We start from the raw sequence: 20,691 nt of genomic DNA, 5'->3' as shown, positions 1-20,691 counted from the left end.
GAGACAGAAGCAAAGGCAGGCAAAAAGAGTATCAGGCAAAATAAAAGTTGATCGTGCTACTGATATCTGTGAGCAAGAATGAAGGAGAACCTTTTAAAGACCTGAAAGAAAAACACTTTTTCCAAGTTTAATCCTTGAGTTAAATGATCCATGAATGCATTCATTCTTAGTCTGATTTTTAAAATCTTTATTTATCATAATCCCACCCTGTTCTCTTGCTCTAAAGTGCTACAAAATATTTGGATACCTCACCTGTATCTGCTTTAAATAACCGGGGGCTGCTAACTTACCCCACATCTGACCTTTAGTTGCTGGGTTGTACTATTTAGGAGAGCAGTTCTATATTTTATTTATTTATTTTTTTTACATTATTTACATTTGATCTTTTACATTGTATATAATGTCTATTGATTTTATTGTTTATTTTAATATTTTAATATTTGTGTACAGCGCTTTGTGATTGCCCGTCTGCGAAAAGCGCTTAATAAAGTTCACTTACTTACTATAGCAAGACAAGATGTTTTAGGGACTACTCTTATAAAAATCACTTCTTCCTTAGAGAAGACAGATCCTACTATGTGCTAATCTGTAGTAATCCACACCACCTTTTAAGCAAGCCATACAAATTTGAATGGTTTGATCAAATCTTGTCTTCTTCCCACATATTCAGTTTAACTAGAAAAAACTGCTCATCACATTAGACTGATCTTATAAGAATTATATTGAATTTTAACTCTCAATCCAAACCCTCTGATGAGCTGCTTACCTGTCCGTGCTGAGGCCGTTGCACCTGCAGGGCTTTTAGCCCATGGGTTAGTTTCTCGAGCGGGCAGAGCAGGGGGGAGAACTGAGGGGTTAGCAGTAGTGGCAGCAGGGAAGGCAGGAGTTGTGCCATTCACTAAAGCAAATAAGAGACAGAAGCTAGTACAAGCAAGCCTGTGCAATGGATGATGTCCATTGGACATGCACAATGTTACTCTGCATTTAATTAGCAGTCTAATGAGGCATAAACTGCACGCAAAATAAATGTTATTCACTAAGTTATGAGAAAATATGAGCAGCCACACGTTCTCCAACTGCAAATTTAAACTGCAAGCAACACATTCATCAAGTTATTGGAAGCGGGCTGAACTTCTACAGAGCAGAATTACAGGGAAATTCAGCCAAACTGTGAGAAATAAACAACACTGATCATAAAAGTGAATAACCAGGGTTTTAGTGTGTGCTTCTATATTTCCCTGAGTTGGCAAATGCAAAATCACCAGCTGATTGAGCTAAACCATAAAAAACAAATAGTTAAAGTGGACCTATTATACTTTTTCTTATGTTTTGTCATATGATGACAGAGTTCAGTGACTGAACCTGGCATGGCTGTTGGTGCCGGATAGACTGGTCTGAGCATTTCAGAAACTGCTGATCTACTGACATTTTTCTACATGACCATCTCTAGGGTTTACAGAGAATGGTCCAAAAATATAAAACATCCAGTGAGCAGCATCAACAAGTTGAAAATGCCTTGTTGACCATCCCTAATAAGGCCTTCTCAGTCGCACAGCTCTGCTCGCTTGCTGATCAACCCTTCTGATTACAAGAGGCATCCAATTAGAATACATTTAGATTAAAAGGAAGCGGAAAAGAGCTAAAATGGTTTGATACATAACAATTATTTTGAGCTGTGAATCATACAGAGCTACTCTAGTATAGTCAAATAATAAAAATTATTTAATTTAAAAAATGAAACAAACATAATAGGTCCACTTTAAGCATCTTATCCGTTTTCACTTAATTGTGTTTAGTATTAAAAATAATCTTTAACTTGCAACAGGATCTAACTAAATATAACCTTTTACCAGTAAACAGCAAAGTTATTTCTCTACTACTTTTTTTTATTTTATTTATTTATTTATTTATTTAAATGCAGATTCATTCAGATCTTCTCACAGTACACACAGCTGATCGGAAAGTTTTACAGGTTTTTACCCGGTGCTACAGGAGACTGTGGGGATGAAGCCGGTTTAGGCATCGGCGCTGAAGAGAAGGGATCCTCTGGCGGTCCACTGAAGGCCGTGGCGATCTGAGTACACAGTGAACTGATGCTGTCACCTTCTCCTTCTAACTCAAGGACTGGAGGAGGTGCACATTAGAAAAGAGGTAAAGGTCAGCATAAGCTTATATGCTATAAGAACATGGTGGAAGTATTTTATTGTGCATATTTGCAAGGGCAGTAACAGTTGGACTCACCTGTGTTTTTCATGGGGAAGTCAGACTTGCGCTGCATAGTGGAGGGCAGGTCATTCATGCGCAGTGACTGCTGTCGTTTGAAGGGAGATGTCTTCTGACTGAGTGCCGGGAAGCCTCTGAAGGAGCTCTGTCTGTGGAGAATCTCAACTGGTGCGTGTCTGCGGGGTATCGCCTGAGGTCCCAGCATGGGCACTGAAAGAGGTGGGGACGATGAGGGGGACGGTGAACCACCCGTCTGGTGGACTGACGAGTTTGTCACACTTGCTGCAGAGTTCCCAGCAACCTTCACTTCTGTCTCTGCTGTAAGAGATGTGCAACATTTAGACAACAGGCCTCTGCAGTGGTAAGAAATCACAAACAAATTAAAGCTTGTGACATCTGCCGATTTAATCAGTCATGCTTTTTAATCATATCTACATCTGTAATTCACTGTGCAACACTACACCCCTTCACAGAGAATGGCAGGTGTAGGGGTCTAAGAACATCTTAGAATAGGATAGAATAGAATAGAATAGAATAGAAAAGCCTTTTATTGTCATTGTACATCAAATGTAAATGTAATAAAAATGTACGTAGTAGGACAGCAAGAATAAATAACATACAAGAGGAATATATGCAACAAGAGAAAGGCACAAAAGAGCTTGAAAGTAGAATATAGAGTCAGTGATGAAGGTTACTAAGACCATGGCTCAGATTGCTGGTTGGGTAGGCAGGGGTGGTGGGCGGGGAGGGGGGGGGAATAGTTGCCTATCCTTCCATCTTCTTTTGATGTTTTCTTTTTTTTTTTGGGTGCTTTACAGCGACCTTCTGAGTCAAATTACAAATCTGAGACTGGTGCGAGGGGGAAACTTTCAAATGAATGGTTATATATTAGCTATTGTACATTTAAGGCATTTTAAGGAGCCGCTAATCTGCTGCCATGGCTTTGTAAAAGAAAGAGGTTATGTAAAGCAGCATCAAACTACTATATGCTGATTCGAGCTGGGCTGGTTTATCATACATCTCATTTAAAATATAATCATAAACTTTTAAAAAGTCAATAAACTATTAAACCTTTTTTTAAATTGTGTGGAAGACAAACCGGTCGATCTAATCCTGAGGACGGGGAAAAACACAACTAGATACAGACCTTTTTTAGCATCTTGTAGCTGCCTCATGACTTCTTCCCGCTCTGCTGCCTCTGTTGCTGTAGTAACACGAAAGGAGCCCTCGCGGGTGAAAGTGGTTCGGTTAGTGTCAAAGGTTGCCGTGACCCCACACTCCTTTTCCCGTTTCTGTTTTCGTTCCAGGCAAGCAGCGAACGCACAACCCACAGCGTGACTGAGACGCTCTCCCTGAGAAAAACAATTCAAAAAGCACACTGAAGTGCATGATGTCAAAACGGCTATCTAACCTAAGTGATTCAGGGATATGACGGTCTTTTAAAAAAAAAAGGTTAATCGTACACCTCTGAATATGAACTCCAACATTTTTAATTTTCACTGTCAGTGATTATGAATCAGGAAAATAGAACTGCAGTTACAAAAAGGAGTCCTTACTGAGTCTTTAATGGCCATAAAACAATGGCAGATCCAGCGTCGTGTGGTGCCATCCCTGCAGATGTAAGAGAATGCCCGCTCAAAATTCCTGTCTGGAGCGCAGAATGACACCTTCTCTATTGTCTGGTCCAGAATCAGGTCCTGCAAAACACACACACAACCTTATCATTTTTTGATGCCGTGATTTTATTGCTCAAAGGAGGTTTTCTGATTATCAAGATTCTCTCAGCCACTCCAAATTTTCCAAAACTGGAGTGTCTGTAGCTCAGGGGGTAGAGCAGGTCATCTAATAATCGGAAGGTTAGTGGTTTGATACCTGGCTGCTCTAGTCTGCATGCAAGGTGCTTTGTATTTAATTTTGTTGCTGCTTTGGTGCTATATAAATAAACACCTGTAGTTAAGACACTCTGTTACCATTTGAAAACATGGGCTGAAAATGTTCACAGTAAATAATAACTGAATGAAAACGAGCCCAAAAAGATGGAACTAATTACATCCAGCTTCAGAAGGACGCTTGGAAGGAAGCTTGCCACAGTTAATACCTTAATTCTAATAAAGTATAATCTAGACAAATGGCAATACAATTATAGAAAAGACAAGATCAACAGGGGTAGTACAGTACATGCAGAACTTCTTAGCAGTACTTTCGCACAAATTACAGTTATTTTCCACAAAAGGAAATGTTCTACTCCTTCATTATTTCTCATTTAAAATATTTAAAAACCAGCTTAGTAGCATTCTTTAACAATTATCCCCAAGAAGTAAATTGTTAGCTAGAAAAATGTTATGAAAACCGAAATTAGTCAAGTTACATGCAGTGCATAGTTAACTCACCTAACACATGCATGGTGCATTTAACTTAAATTGATCTTAAACGACATTCTGTGCTCACCTGCATGAAATTGCTAGCAAAGGGTTTATTAGTAATCAATGGCACAAAGAAAAATAGATGGGAAAAATGTATTTTCTTTTCCATGTTATAATCTCCACAGAAACTACAAAAGACCATCAGCACTGGCAGTCTGAGGCTGTTGTCTGGCAACAAACTGATGCATGCAGTACCAGTTACTTCCAGCAGGTGTCAGTGGAACCTGTAATATGACCCTGTTTACCTGAATCTTATCTACAGGTGCACTAAGTACATATTTCCAGTGATCTGCCTTTTGGAGGTCACTAGGCTACAATTGTAGTAGCTTATCTTATTCACTGCTGAAGCTCAGCAGCTTCCACCTTTACATCTGCTAAAGCTACTCGTAATTCCTCCGACTGTTCTTTCCTTTTGATCAAGGTGCGACAGGCGACCGGAGGGACTCATTACCTTTGTTTTGTCGTCTACAACACGAAGACCATCTGCCGACACCCACAACACAGCTCGCACAGGCTTCTTCCCAGCCTGGAAAACACACGACAGGGATGGAATAAGTTAAGAAACAAGGAAACTTTTTCAATCTTTCCACATGACTCAAGATTACTTCCCTTTGTGTTATTCCTTGGAACCTTCTCATAGAGGGGTAAGGAAGAAAAATATATATATATCAGTCCACACACACACACACACACACACACACACACACACACACACACCTGTAAATACATAGAAACCAGGTAAAAAGACAAAAGAGAAGACAAGTCAGGAGTTGTTGCTTTTTTTTTGGAGGGGGGGGTGTCACACCGTAGGACCCAAATTTAAAGCTAAGAAGTTGATATGAGATTTTTGTGCCCTGATGCATTCGACAGTGAACCCCATTGGTTAGAACAACAACAATAAACAAGGAAATGTTCATTCACAAAAAAACTGTTCATTGTTCTATTCTTGGTTCAAGGAAGAAGAGCTGAAGGGAGAGAGTCACGCATGTTAATACCACACACACACAAACACACAACAGAAAAGTGCCCTGCCCCAGCCTAAACCGCCCCACCTGCTCACAGCCACATGCATCATTACGTTTGTCTCTCCCCAGACAGATTCCCCCTGTATTATGAACGCGTGTGTTTGTGTGTTTTCTTCCAGCCTTCAGATGTGATCAAAGGGTGAAGTGTGAGAGGAAGAAAAATAATAATAATAATAATGATGATGCTAATAATAAAGAGAAACACACTCAGACACACAAAGCAATAACTTACTTTTGAAAAGAATCCTTTGAAGAATTTCCTGTCCTGGAAGTGGATATGGTAAAAAAGGGAGGGTGGGTGAGAAGGGCGGAGGTGGAAGGAGGAACAAGGCATGAAAATGTTACCTAGGAAGTCTAAAAATTGTCGGGAGCCGAAAGTAAAGGATTGGATTTGGTTTATTTTTGGTGAAGCTGGGTTATGTGTGAGAGTGAGTGGGTGAGGGAATGGATCAAGTAGCTCCATGTGATTCCACAATGAGAGAGATGTTTCGATGATGTGTTTGATGATTACTGTTAGTAACACCACAATGGAAGCAAGAATACCCCTGAAAGCAAGACCTCCACAGGCAGAAAAACCACCCAGGAAAACGTACAGAGCCGTCTGAACAGAGGTGATAAAGATGGCAGATCATTAGGTTTCTGTCTGTGGACGTGAAATTCCTGAATCCCTTTTCGTTCTTTTTCCCTCTGATTCCCGGATCGAGACACTTTGCATTGTTGTTCAGCAGACAGAAACAAATTCCCACTGACAGCAGTTTGACCTCTGAGTCAAACCTGTGACTGTTCAATGGTCAGCCTGAGTCTGGAGTCATGTTTAGGCTTCCACAACCACATCAAAAACACCAAACCAGACCTGGCCTAGTCTTAGCCACCCCACCCTCCCTCTTCTTTCCCCCACTCCCCAAGAGTTCCTCGCCTCCCCGTAAGCTCTGAAAAGGAGTACCACTCCGCTCCTGTTACACAGCCATGGTGGAGACGGCACTCCAAGCGCCATGTTAATGCATGATTTAACATGTTAACCAGAACTGGAGATTCATTTGGAATGAGCTAAGCGATTGTTAGGGTATGTGTGTGTGTGTGTGTAATTGTGAGAGTGTTTACATTTATGTTTGAGAGAACCACACAGACATGCTGATGATAGCAAAGCCTGCAAAGTTAGTATTAGTATGCTATGGTTAGGGGGAATAAATCTCTAAAGGGTTAAGAGGAATGTGGAGGGAGGAGGATTTCGAGGCATTTCTCTGCATTAAAAACCTGCTTAAAAAGACAAAAAAAAAGCACCAACAAAAAGGTAACACAACATTCAAGTATTCAATGTGTGAAGTGAGATGGAACTAAAGTGAATCGGAGGAGTTTTGTGAGCAGAAAGGGTAGTTTTTAAATAGATGAAGGTGATTCCAACAAGACAAAAAAATAAAACAAAGCTGTGTAGCCAACATGATCGCTGTTGATAAAAATAATAATATGTTGAACATTGAGTATTTTAATTACTGCCTACAGTTACAACCTTTCATTGTCACACCCAACTGGTGGTTTAAAGTCATTTTGCCCTCAAAACAACGGTAGCCACCAACAGGATGTGCAACAATGTATTGCACAGCTTGTGCAACATCTGTCAAGCTGCTGCTTTCTGCAACAGCTCACACCTTACAATATTTGTCACAAGGATGAAAGAAATCTCTAATGCAAGACAGCATGCTCTTAATCCTGGACAGTGGATTATTATTGATGATATGTGGCTTATTTACTTATTTTTTCCTTCATGAGATCAGGTTTGTGGTTTAAAAAAAAAAAAAAATGGCACCGAGACCAGAATATTAATAGTGGGGGAGGCTAGCACAGGAAGTACTTTAAAAGTTTGCATCATAGAAAGCACATAATTTAATTGTTTTAGGTCCACCGTCAATGATACATCCTCAGGCTACTGGGCGTTCATGCCCAAATGCAACTAGGTCTTCTAAATGTGTCAGCAGTTCCTCGTGGAGTGCCTCACCCAGTCTGCACAGAGGTAACACGCCAACGCACTATCATCTCCTGAGTAACAGCAAAAACATTCACACATTCACTCAGAATACACTTCAAATCCCCAGGCTGCTGGCCAACAACGACAGGAAGTGATGTCACGATGACAGAAACAAAAAAAACCAAAACAAACAAACAAACAAAAAAAGGCAGCGTGGAGGTTGATGGTGGTGCAGTGCAGCTTTCTTCTCCACTCGCCTCTGCCCCACCTCCTCCCATGTGAGTCACGGGTCAAAAAGCTGTGAGAAAACTCTTATTATCGTCCCAAAGGCTGCTGGGAATGCAGCGGCGTCGCCTCAGAGCTGTGGCTGTCACACTTGCAATCACACACACCGGCTGAAAGACTGGACCACCAACATGCACCCTCAAGCACAGTGCACATACAAGGACATCTAAACACATTTCTTTCTCTGCAGTTATTTCTCACGGCACATCAGCTTGTTGTCATTGGTTTTTGTCCGTTTCAAGACTTTGTGCCGATGTTGGCTGACTGTATTGGTAACGTGGCTGCAGTTAGCTGACTTTCAGAAAACAGCCTCCCCTCATCGACCAGGAGCAGATATTAAGTGCCTACAGGTGTGGAGTCTGGTTTCTGACCAATTTAGTTATTAGTTTCTGGAAATAGAGCAATATTAACTCGCATGTCTCTCCAATGGTAGGGACTGTATTTGTTGCCTGGCAACAGTCTGCTTATTAAAGCATCAGTGAGGATGAACTTGGATGTATCAGGGCCTCGCTAATTGTATTTTTGTTTAAAGGGTCGCCCTGGTCTCCTCTGACAACCTAACTTTGACGTGGATCATTGGCATCAGGGGGCTGCTCTCTGCAAGGCTGTTTACGCAGACTTGTCCTGGCATCACGGGCTGCGTTTCAAACCATCCATTAAGAACCTTTCACTCCAACCTCATTTTCTCAGCAAAATGCACACTTCGTATGCTGCATCACGGGGTCACAGTACGGCAGGCTACAAACACTACAAACCTACTCTCATCTACTGACTGAAATGGAAGAAGAATGATGGAAATGAGGGGCAGACTGACACAGTACAGCAAGGCTCATTTCTGTTTGCTGCTCCACTGCTTTGAGCTCCAGTGATGAATGTTAATGCCAGAATAATAATCCTCCTGCATTATGAATTTTTTAACTGTGAAGACTTAGTATCACTATGTAAAATCTATGGGACAACCCTAAGGAACACAACAACAATGTGCACCTCAAGACGGCGGCACTACAATGAGGAAGAGGGGAAACAGATCTGCATCCCTGCCACTGGGAAGGACAGGCACTATGTTGGAACACATTAGCAGTTCTCAAGCTACTGGCAGATTGTTTTCCGGCATTTCCTGTAAGACAAGCCATTCAGGGCACAGGTAAAGTGCCACATCTAGGCCAGAGCTCAACATTTAGCAAGAATATAATGGCAGCAGTTAAACTACAAACAAACTTTTTGGTTTTTCTAAACACTCCCAAAATATAGTTTTGCAAAAACATAGTTTTGAGAGTGTTGGTGTAAAATACCGATCCTGCAGATCAATGAAGCCGTGCATCTGGCCATTTACACATAAGGCTTTTGGCCAGTGAGGAAAGCGAGGGCGAGCAGCAGCGGAGGAGACAGGGGAGGAAATGTCATTAGGCTGAGGAGGGTCAGACAGTCGCAGCCTGCAGGAGGACGGGAGGCAGAAACACCCGCCTCTCCTCTTGAGTTGGCTCCATTTTGTCGGCCTTGTTAAAACGACTGTAACTCAATAAGAGCTCGCGGCCTCGGGCTCCGTGTTAACCACGTGACCTCATCAAGCACCAGTGTGTGCACGACACTGATGTGCGTTGTATCTGCAGTCGACCTTTGTGCATTTTCTGTACACTAAGAGAACAAGTGTGCTGCAGGGCATGCAGCATGTCTGTCTGCTCTGCCTCTGGGTGCACTTCGCCCTGTGTGCGTACACATTATCCCACTATGAGCTCCATCTCAGTGTGCATGCTGTGCAGCGAATGTCGACAGCTGCATCCAAATATAAGCAAATGTGTGCTCACGTATGTTTCATGTCAAACATTTTCCTCCACAAGTAGCGTGTATAATGTCTGTTGTGTTTTCTAAAAATATAACAAAATGTCAGTATGCAAAAATGAGAAGAAAGGCCCTTACATATAACTGTAAGACTGCGTGTGAGTGCACATTCTCTTATTTGTCTTGCATTTCAACTAGCATGTTTTTCTGTATAATCGTTCTAAGAAAGGGTTCTCACAGCTCAAGCAGTCTTCAGTAGTTTGTTGAGCTCGACTAAAAGCCGCTTTTTCACAATAGTGAGAAGAAGAGGCAATGATAACAAGTGAAACAGGGTGTGAATTCTCAATTATTCTGAGTCACCTCAAACTGAAACCAAAAGCTGTCAGCAGACACGTCGAGCGGGAGATTCATTACCATTGCTGGCAAAGGAATCAAATTTACGTCTGCGCATGACGTCCTCTCGATCATACAGAGGCCGACTGTAGCAGCAGACCTGCCGACTCAGGTTTGGCCCCAACTACAGAGAATCAGCCTCTTTTGCCCAGAAGAGTTTATGACCTGGGTGGGGCCTTGGCAAACAACTGACAACGTGGAAAAGCAATAGCGCCATTGCTTTCCCCGTCCTTCCCCTCCTCCTGCTCCTCAAACTGGAATTTGTTCCTTTTTGCGCAACTCCGCCGGAATCTGCTCCAGCAGGAAGTACGTGCTGACCTGCTCTGGCTGAGAGTGTGCAGAGAGAGCCAGACAGGAGAACAATCGACACACTTGGGCCTCTATGTACTAGAAAGCTAAGTAGGAATAAGCAATGATAAAACTCTTGGAAGGAGAGTAATGATAGCTAAAGGAGGGCTACCTTAGAAATAGTTTTTAGGAAAAGTCAGTAGGATGTTGGGGAAATAGAAAAGTAATGGAGGAAAAGTTGAAAGAAAGAAGATACAAGTAGGAAATAGCAGCCTCATTCCTGGAAGTACAGAAGATATTTCTAGTGAAACCTACCGTCTTCAACCGTTTTACTGCATCTTCACAGATGTGCATGCCTCTGGATTCATCCACCTCCACATGTCCCAGGTACTGCAGGGCACAGAGAAGTAGATGGACAGGGAAAAAAAGGAAAGAATGAGTAATGCTGTGACAAACCTTTCCTGTGGCCATCTCTGCTGACGTTTAACTAAGGCTACAATAATAAACTTTAGAATGAGATTAGGTATTTAAATGAGCTCAGATTGTCTAATATCCCCTGGTACCCGAACGCTGGTGATTTATACACCTAATTAAATTCCGTTTTGAGGTCAATTGCAGTCAATAGCTCCCTAGCTGATCTCTAATTTTGTCCATGGAGAAAATGATAACCCGTTCATGAGAAATGTATATGGGCAAGTGTGTAGACTGTAGTGTGTGATCCTGTAAGGGGACACGAGGAAGATCAAAGAAGCACGCAAAGAGGCAAAAACAAACTGCCCCTTCCGATCTCTTTGTGAGCTGACGGAAACAACGTAGGCTGTATATTTGATCTTTTGTGCTTCACCAACTTCCAGTAATGGCTGGCTCATCGCAACTCTAGTTAAGACTATAGCAGGTTCCCGGTTGTTCCAGGTTATTATGCAATAACTTGGCAGATGCTCCTACAGTATATTACTCCAAGGCTTCCCACAGTATATTGTTGCTGGAGCAGGCTGCTTCACATGACTCAAAACTGCCTGTACTGACACTTCAAGTATAAAGTAAAGAATAACTTTGAAGTGCGAGCAGTGCATTTCAGCTTGTGGCCTTCAGCAGGGTCATCTTCATCCTATCCTGTGGCTTGTGAGTGCAAACATCCTGGTTTTACTGTGAAGTTGCTGATAAAGCTGTAGCGGTGACCTTTTCGGACAATTTTCCTTCTCGCTGTACTTTGGAAGTAAATAAAAGGTCTCCAGTTATGTTAGACAAAGTCAGTACGCCTTTTAAATCACACAGAATTACAGTTCATGGGGAAGAGTCATTACCCCATATATGCCAAACATTTATTGAGACTAAGCTATGGTAATTAGAGACGAGATATGTCAGGGTTAGTCAGATTCAGCACTGGAAGCTGCACTAAATGATCGTCCACATTATACGTTCAGTCCAATCACCAATTTCTCGGGGGAAACCCTGTGCTCCTGACTATGGAAATACTCGCCAGGAGTGAAAACCTTATGTGAGTAGGCTGAGCTCCAACTGAATGAACAGAAAAGGCTGCCGCTTCCTGCCCGACCCTTCCCGCCCCTTTCAGACCTGAAGCAAGATCACGCCCTGCTGTGTGTCACTCCAGAGGAGTCACAACCTTGACTACTCCAGAAGCCATTGTGCATGCTGAGCCGGAGAGGAAGTCCTTACCCTTTCCTTATAGATACACATGCTGACCCACGCCTTTCACCCCCACCCTCTGGCCCTGCTATATTGAGCGTGTGACGCAACCGCTGTGAGTCATACTGTCGCCGTTTTGGAATACGCATGCACGTAAACACACATCGATGCATGCAAACGTGCAAGGTGTTAAGGACAATAGTGATGCGAGGAGGCAGCTGTGGATAGTGAGGACAATGAAAGCAGCGGGGCTACTAATCGGGGATCATCCAGAAGGATGTGGCAGAGGTGAGATGAATAAATGCAGGGGAGACTTGAAGTGTCACAACAGATTCTTCATTATGGCGTCTTACTCTGCTCCATTAGTAAATAGCTGCCAGCAACAATCTGGGGGCTGAAACATTCACATGTAACAGAAGAAGAACTCCACCAAATAAATGGAAAATAATAGAATTTGAGGAGATTTCTGCACATGTGCAATTTGGTTCTGAAATTCAGATTTGTGTGTGGGTCCCTTCCAGGATTAGAATCACTTGGTAACTATCCTACGGTGGGCTACGATTAGATGAAGCTAAATAAAACAAACTTCAAATTTTTCCAGCAGTAAAAGGCCAACAGAGCAACCATAAACAGAGAAAGTACTAGGGCTGCTTGATAATTGCAACAATCATAAACGTGTCTATTGCTGGTCAGTAATTATATCTATTAACATGGTTATTTATTAACTTAAATGCATTGAATTATTAAACTGTGGGATGGTTTCACTGAACTTTATAGCTAGGTCAAATTAAAAATGTAAGAAAAAGGGAGAGTTTTAAGGTTTATCTGGTTAGGATTTGAGGTATTTTTTGCCAGTTTCCAGTCATCAGAAATAAGAGCAGCCCTTTGGGCAGGCAGTACTGTAGCTACAGGGAGAGCAATGTACAGCTGACACTCCCAACCAACACCTCTGTCTTACACTACAGAAAGCAGCACCTACAGGTCCCCGTCAAGAATTCCTCCACAGTTTTGCCCATTGAAAAATTCAGACAAATTTACTACTTCTAGATAGATTTTGGTTCAACAAAAGGTTCACTTTTGTTTGATTTTTGGTTCAAACTGATCTAAACTATGAAGGAATTTACAATTTTAGGGGCATGTGAAAGACCCGCCACTATAAAAGAAAGGAGTGTATAACCTCTGGATGTGACCTGGGAATTAATTCCGAGAACTTGCTATAAATCAGTGTCAAGTGACAGTGCAAAACAAAATTCAGTCCAATTCCATAAGCAGCCTCACAAACGTCTCCGCTGGTAAACAGCACACACAAGCAACTGAATCTAATCTTGCATCTGCCACCAGCCTTCAGCAGTCATAAGGCTGATATTTCCATATGAAAAACCAAGTCTACATGTTTATGCCTTTCACCATCACCTTGAATTATAATTGTCTATCTAGACATATTTAACATTAAAACAATTTGCTTATACATAAAAAAAAAAAATGTACAAGCACTATGTAACAGGCCCTGATAATGACAATTAAACTCATAATCTTCTTGCCAAAGGCACTACAGAATGGGTGGGTATTCTTCTTCTCCTTCCCTGCATGTCCTGTCCTACCATGTATTTATTACTCTGTATTGTAGCAGTCTGTTATAATTTCACCACAACTATTCACACACAGACAGACACTCATGCACAACGGGGCTCCTCTAAGGCACCTAGAGCAGGAGACAGGGAGCAGCAGGAGGGGGAGGAGGGATACAGATGAGTAGCATGGTAGGTTGCACCATTGCGATGAAAGCCAGTGTAAAGGTGGAAAGCAAAATACTGGTGGAGTAGTGTGCGTTTGGCTGCAGACATAACATAAGGACAGTCAGGTTTTTTTCCCCCCCATTTACCTAAAGTATCTGGCTTCTAAGTCAGTGGCTACTTTTACACCTTCACTGTGGTGATTATGGCTAATTATTACTTTTCAAACAGATACAAACGTTTTGTAAATGTCACAAACCTTTTTCTGTGTTTCTAAGTCAAGAAAATACTATCAAAAGTTAAAATATTCTATTATTTTATTATACCAAATAATACGGCTAATACTCCTTAGCCTTGCTGAGCTAAGAAAAACATTATATTAACAAAATCCAACTTACTTTGCACAACAGAATGAAACTGACGTGCGGTTGTCAACAAAGGGATAAATGCCTATTAAAGAATTTGCCATATGTTGGTAATCCATGATTAAAATATCTCTTAAAATATGAACTAAGGGTTAGGGCCATAGCAACAAAATCAAAAATTATGTGCTCATAAGACCTACATTTCTTATATAAGCATATAAAAGATTAAATACAGTTAGCGTGAAGGGTTTTCTGCTCATCTTGTTGGAGAAAATTAGGATCTCAATATTCTATTCTGGACTTCGTGAAAGCATCTGGACAAGCAATTCTTTTTAAAATGAAGACCGTTTATGCAATTCTAAGAGCAAATTGCTCAATATTGCTCAATAAAAACTACATAAAGGGAGCACATAGGCGACATCAAATTAAAGCTTGTACACTTGCTTATGCACAATTTACATCCACTGAACAGCCGCCAAGCTTAGAAATTCTGAGGTAAACGTTCCCTTTCATGACTCTGAAGTCTTCAGTTCCCTTTTATCCCGAGTAAGAGGAGGATTTGAGCCCATGTGATGGGAGGAAGTGTACCGTCACACTTCTGTTTGCAAAAGTAGGAGGGTTTTGTTGCCAAAATAAGGTGAGATCGCCACTTCATCAACTGCTGCACAGCAGGGCTGACTGCCATTTCACCATGTCCCCGACTTATCTTGCCAGTAATGAAACATTTCTTTCAATTCCACATATTTTTACTGGGGATTCAAGTGGTTCTGATACTCCTAAAACACAAAGTAATTGTGCACACACATCCCACAGGTTTGTTAGACTACAGCAAATAATCCCGCAACCTAGATAAAAACTGTGCTCAAACTCTCTGAATGGTTATGATTAATCACAAGCCGTGTCCTTGGGGAGGAAGGTGGTATGAAGAAGTTTCGCAAAGGTAAGAATGCATCAAAGTGAGGTCAGCCCTGCACTCCGTTTCTGTGTCTGAAGTGGTGTGTACGCAGGTGTGTGTGTGTGTGAGGGAGAGTCACCTTGACTGCAAAGCTGCATTTGCCAGTGCGGACTGCCTCTTCGTCTGTCTGCCACTGGTGCGGCCGACTCGACTCCGGCACGTAAACGTCTTTCTTCCGGCGGAAGCTCTGCCGTAGCTTATTCATCGCTGAGCTCCCTGTAATTGAAGAGACATTTTTAATAATCTTACAGTGAAAACTGAGCTGTCAGCAGCAGCAGTGAAATAAAGAAGGTGCAGCACTAAAAAGCTGGAGATTCATCCAACTCAGGTTAAGCTTAGTGTTTTTCCTACAGTGAAATTATAGATAATGGTCCAAAAAGCAGGCGATCACGCAAACCCACAGCAGCAGAATAACACTTTCAGCAGTCTTGTTTTGGTGCCTGTAAATAGGAATCCTTTAAACTCTGACATCAGTGCAAAACACAGTAAGCTGCTGTGTCTCTGACTCACCAGGAGAAACAAAAGAGGCTGAGACTTTGCAGTGTTGGGAGTCAAGGCAGTGAAAATAAAAGGGAGCAGTGTTCCTTTTATTCAGAGCCTTTTTTTTTTTTTACCACAATTTAACAGACAGTGTTTGCACATTTTTTATTTAGATGGTCTGACATTTTCCATTAATATCTCAAACACTGCACTGAGGCCTCTCTGGGGGGAATTTAGTAAAACAAATCTTTTCAACCTCTAGATCACTTTGAATTACACTGCAATGTAATATTTTACAAAGCTAAAGTTTGCTAGAACATGGCTTTATTGCCACCCTGTACTTATTAACGTAAACTGAGCAAAAATAGATGTAACACGGTGGTCAGGTGATCATTCAGGCAGAAAACAAACTCAAGTCCCCGGTAAAGGTCAGAAGTAAACTTATTACCAGGTCAGGTATAAATAGTCTTGGAATAAAACATTTGCCAGTTAATCAGCAAAAAACGTCACATTACATTAAGTTCTGCAGTCATCTGTATAATAAGTAAAAGAGTAGTGTTTAACACATTGTATACACATGAAGACAAATGTACTAGCCCACCTATGAAATACAAAGTTATTGTCAATTGTTTTTAACAGAGCTTTAGAGTTTTAAAAACAATAAATTACTTCTATTCCATTTCTTTTATTTCAGAAAAACAAACGTTACCAGGGTCAATATCATTAGCCCCCTGAAAAAAAATGACTTTTTTATGAATCACAGCAGAAACCGCTGCTGTGTAATGATGTGGTATAACTTTTTTATGCTTAAAGCTTGTAATATCAAGTTATCTTTCAATTTACACAAATGCAATTTGAAAAATCGTCATGGCAAAAAAAGAAAAAAGAAAAGAAAAGAAAAAGAAAAAAGAAATCAGTTTAGACTTCAGAAAAAGAATTCATGCTCACAAAGCAGGAGATGGAAAGTTCAGGTTTTGAGACTACTTTGTATATATAATTTGTATCACCAAGAAATTTAAATAGAGCCACATAGTACATAACAAGCCCAGCAGAGGTAGGAAGAGAAAGATTTGAAAGACTCTATAGACCCCAGAACAACTGCCAAGACATGAGTGAATAGCAAGTCAAGAACTGTAGCTTCACAGGAGGCCGTCACTAGAACCCTGCACAGGAATGAACTCAGAGGTTACAGACCAAGAAAAACTCTGCAGAACAGACACCTTCAAGCCAGACTGAAGTACACCGAGGAGAACCTTGAGAAAGATTATGCATATTGAAAGAGCATCCTTTGATCAGAGGAGACAAAACTAGAGCTCTGTTGTCATGGAGACGCTCTTTATGTTTGGACAGAGAAGTGAGAGGCGTACAACCTAAAAAACACCGTCCCCCACAGTGAAACACGGTGGTGGGAGTCTAATGCTGTGGGGATGCTTCGGTCCGTCTGGAATCTTGTCAAGGTGGAAAGAATTATGAAGGAAGATGGATATGCAACACGTTCTCCAAAGCATAACATATTACGTTATGTGACAAGTCGTTGGTATGTTATGCTTTCGGCCACCAAAAGGAAGGAAACATGAGAACCGTTTGGACTCAATTCGCGCATGTACATTTATTTTACTTTAATCGCTTTAGAAAACACTATTGAACACCATTAAGGTTGTGGGTAAGGTTAAGGATTAGGTTATGGTTAGGATTAAAGTTAGGGCTATGGCTGGAATACACAGCTGGAACGTCCGTCACCGCCAGGAGCATCATTCTTTTGGATTTCATCCACAATCCGGCCTGTATCACAGGAACGCGGAAGGTTACTTTTCGCGTTCCCATGGGACACCTCGGGACGTGACAAATTGTCGGTATGTTATGCGCTAGGATTTCAGATTCAGATTCAGAAGACTTTATTTATCCCCGAGGGGCAATTGAGAGACTGACCTTGCCGACCGTACATACAATACACAAACATCACATTGGGGAGACAGGTCAGGCTAGGTAGCTGGCCGGTCAGCCACCCGAGCAGCGACCCGGAACCGAACAATGGAAAATACACAACATCAGGAAAGACGAGGAGAAAAAAGAACTCCCCCCAGACTGAGCTCCAACAGGGAGATCAGTTTGAGAACAGAAAGAAAAGAAAAGAAAACACCTCTGCGGAAGGAAACCTCAAGCATTCAGCTTCAGCAGCAAAACTGGGTGTGGGTCTTTGTCTTCCAACATGACATCCCATTGAAGAAAAAAATAAATAAATAAAATCTATGGGGTGAACTGAACACTGAGGTCCATGTCAGAAGACCATCAAAGCTGGAGGAGTTTGACAGATTCGCCAAAGACGAATGGGCTGAGACAGCTCAGGAGACGTGTGAGACTTGCTGATAACTACAAATACAAAGCTTAAAAATCAAGTTTTCATATGGAGGATAATAATTAACTTGAGACCCCAAGCCTGGCTATAAAATTCGAATCATTAAACCCACTTCCTCATTCAAGTTTGAACTACCCTTCACACTGCAAGTTGCCCTCAATACTGGTTTAACTTCTAAATATAGTTCTCAACAATCATTCAAACATTTGGCCAACTCTACATGTTTCAGGTCCTTTAGGGATCTTGTTGCACCCTCAGATCTAAGCAGTTATTAAACTAGTGTTATTAGTGCTATTATTCTAAATTATTAGTATACTAAATGAGTATTATTTATAAATAACCTAATACATGGAGTTGTTGAAAATATAACCCAGGTTTGTATTTTTCCTTAAAATCTTACAAATCTGAAGTTTGACCTTAGTGTAGGTTCAAACTCTAAAATTATCTTGAATTTTAAAAAGAACCCAAAACAACACAGTACAATTAATTGGGCTAAGAGCACATGTATGTCCTCTTGGCACTGAGAGAGGATTAGGAGGCACAAAAAAAAAGCAAAGACCCAATTAAGAGTTGCTGATCCAAACTAGAAATGAAAGGTGCATCCATCATCGAAAGCCCGGCTCACGTCTCCTGGAGTGAGTCATAACTGGGGACCAGAAGTCATTCAGCCATGCAGCTCCGACTTTTAACACGTGAGCAAAGCAAACTCCTTGACTACCAAGTTGTACCCGCTAACTTCTGAGCTGATGAGGATCTACTGGGATTAAAGGTCTTTAATCCACTAGATCGGACTGTCCGCATACACACAAAACACAAGGACAAGCAGCAACATAGCAGCAAACACACACTCTCACATGAACACACCTACTTAACCCACACATGTATACACACAGAGGACCTTAGATGTTTCTTTGCATAATGAAACCTGTACTGAGAGTGTAAAGTGTGTTTGAGGTGAGGCTCACTTATCTGTCTGTGCTAGGCTCCGGCGCTACGGGCAGGACACAATAAAGCTTTCAGCCTTGACCAGGTCACAGAAGCACAGATAAACACATCAGACTTAACTAATGTCACCAGAGCAGGACACTGGAGTTGACCACTGACTCTAAAAATGTCATGCAGTAGCATTTCTCCACAAAACAAAAGATACATCAGAAAGTTAATCTGCTGCACAGGTTACAGGCCAGCTACGTTTTCTTTTCGCCAATTTCAGAGCTAATCAGTGGATCAAATCAGTCTGAGTGTAGCCAAATTTAAGTAAAGTTCAGATTATAATCTGTAATGGAAACTGTTTTCTGCAATATCACATGCTGGAAAATCTGACAGAAACAATGTAGAAACCAAGCAGAAGCGTTTAAGCCAAATACTTCAGCAAGTGCTGAGATACTAACAACACTCAGTCACAACCTAGTGCATATGTCCGCATTAACTGTGCACAGACACATGAGTTGTACCCTGCAGAAGACTGGAGTGTTTGAAAACAAGATGACTTGAGCTACTAGAAGAAAAAAAAAAAAATTGCTTCATCGCTCGCTCCCGCTCTCTCCTCACGCACTCGTTTATTTAGGTCATATCATGTTTGGGCTCACTGCAGTGCCACTGACAGGCTGCATGCTTCTAGCCTGCAGAGTGAAGAGGAGGCAAAACACATTTGTGTGCACACACACACCAGGCGCACATTTTGAGAAAAATGTTCTCACCTTGAATTAATTTGTCATATTTTCAGTAGACACAGAACATCGTCCAGCGATGATGACTTAAACACATCTTTGAGATGTGTCAACAATGTTATATTTTTGGCAGGTGGGTATTTTTGGTTTTTTAAAAACAGATTCGTGCCAAGTGGGGACTTTTTTTTTTTGTTTTTGTTTTTTTCACTTTATATAGAAAACATGCAGCTTTGCTCCTCTACCAGTTCCACAGCTTTTTCAAACTTGTAAAGCACATTTTCTGTAAATAACAACTACTAGAATTAGGTCAAGTTCAGTGCGCCAAACATTCTTTTTGTCCTGCCGTGTCCTAAAAACACAATTTAATCAAAGAAAGAGAAATGCAACAAATCTTTTCGTAAGTCCCAACGAGAGAACCTTGACTATGACCTTTTCTAACACGCTTTCACGCGGAATTATCCAAACGCTATTTTGAGCTTCTTTTTTTTTTTGCTCACTGTTATTGTGTACAAAGCTGGTTGGTCTGAAACAAAACAGAAAATTAACACATGTCTTGCTCTGTTTGAGGTTGACTGAATGGCTCAGTGGAAAGGGTGTTTACCACAAGGGAATCCCCGTGTTTTCGCACCCATATGTTTACGTCTACCTCTTCTGTTAGACCTAATTGGTGTGTGTTCACCAGTCAACTTTAAAAGGTTGACATCTATGTTGTGTTTACAGCAACTATTATTTTTGTTATAGTTCAAGGTGCAGATTCATTCCTGGATTCTTTTATCAGTTACTCAAAAAATAGATAAAGGCTTTATGTAAGTGTGCATCTTTAGATACCTTTATTAAAAGATAAATGCATATTTGAAACCCACTTTAGGCTGAGCTGGAATCTACGCTTTGAAATCATTTTTTTGTCTCAGTCAAATGTTTGCCTACTAATGCCCCCGTAATTTTTGCCTCATCTCACAGCACCTTGCTCAAACTCAACTAGGGCTGAACGATTATGGAAAATAATCTAATTGCGATTTTTTGCCCCAATATTGCGATTGCGATGCGATATGCGATTATTTTTTAAGGTCTTTGTCTTCTGTATTATTAAACAAAGACAAGCAATA

General features: G+C 41.2%; 1 protein-coding gene across 7 annotated transcripts in view; it reads right to left on the bottom strand.

Moving 5' to 3' along the window:
* The window catches only part of numb (NUMB endocytic adaptor protein), a 45,837-nt gene that overhangs the window by 2,345 nt on the left and 22,801 nt on the right, over positions 1-20,691 (bottom strand). For 2 of the 7 annotated variants that reach the window (XM_005736757.1, XM_005736756.1), the window contains exons 2-10: positions 15,159-15,295; positions 10,695-10,769; positions 5,904-5,936; positions 5,098-5,172; positions 3,780-3,920; positions 3,371-3,575; positions 2,242-2,541; positions 1,981-2,124; positions 767-898 (exon numbers count right to left, since the gene is read on the bottom strand). In XM_005736757.1, the coding sequence (XP_005736814.1) occupies positions 767-898; positions 1,981-2,124; positions 2,242-2,541; positions 3,371-3,575; positions 3,780-3,920; positions 5,098-5,172; positions 5,904-5,936; positions 10,695-10,769; positions 15,159-15,284 (1,231 nt within the window). In that variant the 5' untranslated portion in view covers positions 15,285-15,295. The remainder of the gene's footprint in view (positions 1-766; positions 899-1,980; positions 2,125-2,241; positions 2,542-3,370; positions 3,576-3,779; positions 3,921-5,097; positions 5,173-5,903; positions 5,937-10,694; positions 10,770-15,158; positions 15,296-20,691) is intronic. The other 5 variants (XM_005736758.1, XM_005736761.1, XM_005736759.1 and 2 more) reach the window with 5 other exon arrangements.

This window comes from Pundamilia nyererei, unplaced genomic scaffold (assembly GCF_000239375.1).
Source record: "Pundamilia nyererei isolate P.nyererei 1_Seehausen unplaced genomic scaffold, PunNye1.0 scaffold00070, whole genome shotgun sequence".
In the NCBI taxonomy this organism is placed as follows: domain Eukaryota; kingdom Metazoa; phylum Chordata; class Actinopteri; order Cichliformes; family Cichlidae; genus Pundamilia; species Pundamilia nyererei.
The sequence above is the reverse complement of the archived record's forward strand: the minus strand, read 5'-3'. Positions and strand labels throughout refer to the sequence as shown.